This window comes from Chrysochloris asiatica, unplaced genomic scaffold (genome assembly GCF_000296735.1).
Source record: "Chrysochloris asiatica unplaced genomic scaffold, ChrAsi1.0 scaffold00031, whole genome shotgun sequence".
In the NCBI taxonomy this organism is placed as follows: Eukaryota; Metazoa; Chordata; class Mammalia; order Afrosoricida; family Chrysochloridae; genus Chrysochloris; species Chrysochloris asiatica.
In genome coordinates this window covers 3,481,486-3,488,652 of record NW_006408549.1, presented here as the reverse complement: position 1 = coordinate 3,488,652, position 7,167 = coordinate 3,481,486, and the positions used below count along the sequence as shown (strand labels likewise).

Here is a 7,167-nt window from a genome sequence, read left to right as displayed (position 1 = left end):
CAAAGCCGAATCCCATTCAACAATTTCTGCATCTAATATTCATTGACACTGATTGCAGTCTTCACGTTCTGTCAGCATTCTCAGTGTTAACTAATAGTTCTGTTCCCATTAACTTAGTCTCAGGCCCCCAGTCTTCTCATCTTTTCTTTAGAGTAACTGTTGTCCATTTGGTCTCATCTAGATGAGTTTTTTGAAAAAGTGCAGTACTCAAGGGTGACATTCTTTGTTTTTTGAGCTAACTTACTATTTAGTTAAAAAATGATTTCATGGAGTAGTTTTGGCATGGAGTAGTTTTGGCTGAAATTTTAAGAAGTATCTTAGGGTAATAGTCTAGGGCGAAGCAGAGGGGGAGAGGATTCCTCCAATCTCAGTGGATCCAGCAAAGATCTTTACCTCTTAACTGAATACTCACAAGGCCTTTATGAAGTAGGTACTGTTTTTACACCCCCCCCCCATTTTATAAAAAGAGATTAAAGAAATTGCCACACAAATTGGCCAGTGTTTTGTTCTGTTGTGAGTAAGGTTGCTGTGAATCCGTACTACTCAATGGCACCTAACAACAGCAATACAAACATATTCATTACATCTGAAAATGGATGGATTTCTTCAGTGAATAAATACTGGATCAAAAGTCCTTTGAACCGAAAGGTCTGCGGTTCAAACTAATCAGCTCCTGCTTGGAAACCCTATATAGGGTTGCTATGAGTGAGAGCCGACTGGACAGCACTTAACAACACCAATAACTTGTATCGCTAGAGAAGTTAAAACACATACAATCATAAAAGTCAGAATAATACTGTCTAAATTGTATTGTCATGAAATGAAGTCTTACTCCTCTCATCCATTTATTGTCCACCATGTTTCTGAGAAGTGAAGAGACATGCATATAACACATGCTATCGGAGCTCTGGTAGCGTAGTGGTTACAAATCGGGCTGTGAACCTTAAGGCCAGCAGTTCGAAACTACCAGCCACTCCGTGGGAGAAAGATGAGGCGATCTGCTCCCGTAAAGATTTACAGCCTTGGAAACCCTGTACAGGCAACAATCGATCTCCCCAGTTGCTGAGCTTTTCTAAGCACTGAATTAATGGGATTGCTCTTAGCCTTTGAGAACCCCTTTTATTTTGGTGTCGTAGAACTATGTTTCCACATATAGACATCTTTTGTGTTTATGAGAACACTTACATAACTTGTACTCTGTACTGATGGTATTAATTTTAAATATGCTCTAATTGTGCTATGTTGAGTAAAGTCATAAATTAATATGCTAAAAGAAAAACTAATAAGAATTTTTATGCGCTCCAGGCAGACTTACTCAAGAATAGAAGCATCTGAAAGTGGAGGTACACATACTTCAGAAAATAAATGCAGGAATAATTTGAATTGAGAGAGAAAGGTCAAGGAAACATGAAATATATGAGTGCATTTTCCCACTTTAAAAATGTTTGCACACTTTTACATATTAAAAATTACATTACTCTTAGGATTCTTATTCCTGAGAAATTGTTGATTGCTTAATGCAATCTTGTTTACTAGCTCTTGCTCCATTTTGAAGATGCACACTTTATTTAAATCTCCCTCTGATGTCAACTGACTCTCTGATCCCCTTGCTTCACCAAATACTTATTACTAGGCTGAACCATGTAAAATTTCTATTGGAGTGTTTGTAATTTATATGGTTCAGCCTAACACCCTTTGTCTTTGAACCCACAAAACCCATTATCTGTATCCTGCTGGAAGCATACACATGGAAGGGTCTTTTCCATCCATGGACTTGAAAGCCCTTTAAGGGTGGGGACAGTCTCTTGTTTCTCTTTGGGCCCTGCCTTCTCCTCCACAGAGTTGTTGTTGTTCAGTGCCACTGAATTGATTATGACCCTATGTGTTAGAGTGGATCGATGATCCTCTATAGGGTTCTCTTGGCTGTAATTGTGACGGAAACAGATCACCAAGATTTTCTTCTGTGGTGCCACTGGGTGTGTTTGAACCATCTACTGTTAAGTGACTAAACCAAAACCCCACTGCTGTCAAGTCCATTCCAACTCATAGTGATCCTTTATAACTGTTCCTTAGGGTTTCAAGATGGTCAGTCTTTACAGGAGCAGACAGCCTCATCTTTCTCCCGTGGAGCAGCTGGTAGGATTGAACTGCCAACCTTGTAATTAACAGCCCAGTGCTTAACCCATGGTGCCACCAGCACTCCTTTAAGTAACTGTTGTTGACTCATAGTGACCCTGTATTGGGTTTCCCAGGAGTGACTGGTAAGTTTGAACCACTGACCTAGTGGTTCAAGCCTATAGCGCCACACCAGGACTCCTTTAAGTGACTGTTGTTAAGTGCCATTGAGTCGGTTCTGACTCACAGTGACCCTGTATTGGATTTCCTAGGAGTGACTGGTAAGTTTGAACCACTGACCTTGTGGTTCAAGCCTATAGCGCCACACCAGGACTCCTTTAAGTGACTAACCGATTGCAAATTCCCACCCCTAAACCTTGCTCCACAGAGTTGTTGTAATTGTTAAGTGCCATCAAGTCGGTTCCTGTATAGGGTTTCCGAGGAGTGGCTGATGAGTTTGAACCACCAAGCTTGAGGTTCAAGCCAACCTGCGGTCCAGTACTTTCCTTACAGTGCCACACCAGGACTCTCTGAATAAATATTTGCTGGGTGGAATGAATTTAGAGCTAGTGTCCCTGTCCCTGTATATTTAACCTCCTGTGTCTTCTTTTTCAGCGGTCCACATGTGCAGCGTCATGAAGCATAACTGTGCCCACTTCTGTATCAACACCCCCGGCTCATACGTCTGCAGGTGTAAACAAGGATACATCCTCAACTCGGATCAGATGACTTGCAGAAGTAAGACTGCTTTGCTGATGTGTCTGTACTGGTTTACTCTTCTCTCTTGCTCTTTCTTCTTTTATCTGCTGCTGTGGTTGTTAAGTGCTGTCCAGTCAGTTCTGACTCATGTCAACCTTATGTCCAACAGAATGAACTGTTGTTTTCCTCTCAGTCACTGCTGTGTTTGAGCCCATTGCTGCAGCCACTGTGACCATCCATCAAATGGAGGGTCTTTCTCTTTCTCATTGACCCTCTATTTTACCAAGCACGATGTCCTTCTCCAAGAACGGGTTCCTCCTTTCATCTAGGTCCATTTTCTTTATCTAATCCCTCTCACCCAGCCCATTTGGAGTCTTTGTGAGGACAGAAACAATGATTTGTGACTTGTGTGCTGTGTGCTCAGCCCCTAGGCCAGTGCTGGGTGCATAGCAGGCCATTAGGAAGAGTTTCAAAGGTCATTGGAGACATCTTCTCAGAGATTGCCTGCCTCAGTGTGTGGGCTGGTGCCCTTTGCGTTCAAGATTATTCTTTAAGGGGAACTGAACTGCTTTCCATCCACTGCCTTTAATACCTGTTGTTATAGAGTGCCATTGAGATGTTTTTGATTCATAGCAACTCCATGTGATACAGTAGAACTGCACCCATAGGGTGTTCTTGGCTGTAATCTTTTTGGGGAACCCTGGTGAGGTGCCACAGGATAAACACTGAACTAGTAACTGCAGGGTTGGCAGTTTAGACCCACCAGCCTCTTCTTGGAAACCTTATACAAGGTTGCTATGAGTCGGAACCAACTCAACAGCACATAGCAACAACAGTCTTTTCAGGAGATGACTAGGTCTTTCTTCTGAAGAGCAGCTGGGTGGGTTTGAACCGCCAATCTTTTGGTTGGCAGCCAAGCACTTAACTATTTTGTCACCTGAACTCCTTTGATTAACTGTACCCTGTGGAATTACTTCCATACTTTAATCTCTTCTCTGAAGCACAGATATAAGATAAGTTCTTAACATCGGCTTGCAATGATGAATCAAGCTCAGTTTTAGAGCTGTGCAGGGATTTAGGTGCTTTGGGGAAGAACTCTTTTTATAGGTCTCTTATAAAAAGGGTAAGCAGATATAAAATGTTAATAGAAGTCACATTCTCTTTCTTGCTCTCTCTGTTTTGGGGGGTCAAGTCTCAAAGACTAGGCACTATAGTAATATTTGAGCCAGCACTAGGCATTCTGCCTCTTAAAGGACAGAGTTACCTATGTGTTAAGTATTGTTGTTAAGTGCTGTTGAGTCGATTCCACTCATAGCGACCTTGTATAGGGTTTCCAAGGAATGGCTAGTGGGTTTGAACTGCCAACCTTGCAGTTCAAACCAACCTTGTGGTCCAGTGCTTATCCTACAGTGCCACACCAGGACTCCATGTGCTGAGTAGTGCCCCCTGTTTTTGTTTTGTTTTTTAAGTTGGCTAAAGCCACTGTATTCCTCCACAGACAGCCTGGATATAGAGGAAGACTGGTCCACACGGAGGCAAATAAAACTCAGCTAATCTGATGTGTAGTTTGTGCAATGTGTAATTGTTATTATACTGCATGGTAAGCAGTTAAGTATTAATGGAAAGCAGTTTGCACAAATGGCTGTAATCAGTATCGCATTTATAGAGCCAAACCACACTTTTCTTTTTGCTTCTTACTTTTCAGTTTCTAGGTTGATAGTTATTGGCTGGAGGCCTCCCTACCCTGTAAGACTAGGAAACATCTGCTTGACCCCTTTCCATTCTGTGGCCTGTAGAAGCTCAAAGGCCTGTGGTTTCTGAATCCCAAGGGATTTTGTGTTTTGAGACCCCAAGCAGATTGTTAAATGCAGCCTTGGGACTGTATCATTCTGATCTTCCACTGGAAGCTCTAACCTTCTTCAGCTTCTACAATGAAACTCACTTACAGCCAATTCTCATGGGTTTAATAGACTTGACTGAAGAACTGGAGGAGCCAGGAAAGCTCTTCTTATACATTGCTCAGCAAACAACACAAACACATCTTTTGTTCCTTCCCACATCATCTCTGGGATCTCTATCCCAATCCCCTCCCATCCTCTCTGGTGCATCCTATTCCACCTTTATCCTCTTCAGATTTGCTCCCACCCCAACTTCCGCCTCACCTTCTCCAAAGCCTCTCTTCCCTGGGGACTTATCTGACCCATTTCTCCCTCTGCCTTCCACCACCTTGCTGACTCTTTCCTTCTCTGGAGAAAAAGCAATTCCTTTCTTTGTCTCACACCCTGAGTTTCTTCCTTCCTTGGTATCTGGGAAAATGCTGATGTCCATTTTCTGTGAGCTCTGGCTTAGTCTAGTCAGAGGACTTACATTGTGTGTTATGTTAAGTGTCATCGAGTCAATGCCTACTCATAGAGGCCACATATAGGATTTCCGAGGAGTGGTTGGTGAACTTGAACCTCCAGCCTTGTAGTTCAAACTGACTTTGCAGTCCAGTGCTTATCCTACAGTGCCACACAAGGACTCCAAAGACTTATGGGAGTAGTGAATTTAAAAAATGAAAAAGTTCTTCCCCAGTTTCATGAGCCAGCTCCTCCCCACACACCAGGGTTTGCTAGTCCTCATCTGGACCAGACGCAGACTCTGATGTCCCTGGCTCTCCGCTATGCTGCTCAGGCCTTGTCTCTGTCCTGCCTGGACTGTGGATGCTGAAGAACCTGAAGCAGAACTGGTCTCTGCCTGAGACTGGTCTCCAGTAGAGGGCAGGAGGCCCAGGTAGAGGAGGGATATGATGGCCAGACCATGGTTCTCAACATTGTTGTTGATGTTGTTAAGTGCCATCGAGTCAGTTCCGACTCATAGTGATCCTGTATAGGGTTCCTGAGGAGTGGCTGGTGGATTTGAACCTCCAGCCTTATAGTTCAAACCGACTTTGTGGTCCACTGCTTATCCTATAGCACCACAACTAAGCAGATTTCAGGGCTCCACCCTCAGAGATTAATTTGAGGTTAATCCCAGGAGTCTGCATTTTTAAAGAACTTCTGACAGTTTGCCACCACACTAAGACTCTGTCAGGCATCTGAGGGAAAGAAGGGCTTAGAGTTAGAAGAGGGAAGGGCTGGAACAGGGCCTCTGTGTTCCATCTGACCCAGTCCCTCAGGCACCCTGAAGCTAAGTCAAGATACCTTTACCTTCAGCACCAGCCTTAATATTTTCAGTGATAAAAATTTCTCTCTCAAAAAAAAAAAAGATTATCCTAACGACTCTTGTGCTTGCTTTCTTGATATCGATATATCTATGGCATTGTGAAAACAGGAACTTTATAATCCACAGACATAGATTTCAGTCTTGATGCCCCTTACTGTCTGTGTCTTTTTGACTCTGAGCTGGTTATTTCAACTCCTTGATCCTCAGTTTCTCCATTTATAAAATGGGAAGGGTGGTAACCGATGAGTACCTATTTCACAGAGAGGTCCTTGTTAGCCTCTGTCTTTGGTGAACAATGATAAGTTATACTGAGGGAAGACTGTGACCTCTGAAGTTAATTATACCACCGCTCAAACCCAGAGAAACTGAGACAGGCCTGGGGAGGAGTGAGACAATGCCTGGTGGTGCTGACCACAACATAAGGTTAGTGGTTCAAACCCACCAATAGCTCTTGAGGAGCAAGATGAGGCTATCTGGTCCTGTAAAGATTTACAGTCTCAAAAACCCTATATAGGGTTGCTCTGAGTCAGAATTAACTCAGTGGCGGTGGGTATTGAGCCCTGGTGGTGTGGTATGTTTTGGGCTGCTGACTGCAAAGTCAGCAGTTTGAATCCACCAGCTGATTCACAGGAGAAAGATGAGGGTTTCTGCTCCTGTAAAGATGTATATCCTTGGAAACTCTGTTCAGGGTCACTATGAGTTGGAATCTACTGGAAGGCACACAGCAACAATAACAATTCATCGCAGTGGGTTTGGGCTTGGTGTGTTGGGTGTAGCAGGATGATCCCTTGGTGGAAAGGAATATGAATTCCAAATCCTCTCCTGAAGCATCTCTTTCACCCCAAGCAGCTTCCATTCATTCTTGCATACAATCTTTCATTTGTTTTTTTCAATTTAACACCTATGTTTTGATCATATATATCTGCCAGGCAGTATGCAAAGTACTGGGAATACAATAGTGAATAGAACAGCAATGTTCCTGCCCTCATGGAGCCCACATTCTAGCATGGGAGTAAATAAAATAAGCTAATTGGAACCAAAGTTACAGCCCAGCTTGGTCCTCAGGCATAATTGCAAGTGTTCATTCAATGTTTGACATGTGCAGGGCTCACTCCTATGTGCTTGCCCTTGGTTATCTCATTTATTCTT

General features: G+C 43.2%; 1 protein-coding gene across 2 annotated transcripts in view; it reads left to right on the top strand.

The window, feature by feature from the left end:
* Positions 1-7,167, top strand: part of MATN2 (matrilin 2) — a 248,589-nt gene that overhangs the window by 88,154 nt on the left and 153,268 nt on the right. For both annotated transcript variants that reach the window (XM_006859193.1, XM_006859194.1), the window contains exon 3: positions 2,731-2,853. In XM_006859193.1, coding sequence (XP_006859255.1) covers positions 2,731-2,853 — 123 coding nt within the window. The remainder of the gene's footprint in view (positions 1-2,730; positions 2,854-7,167) is intronic.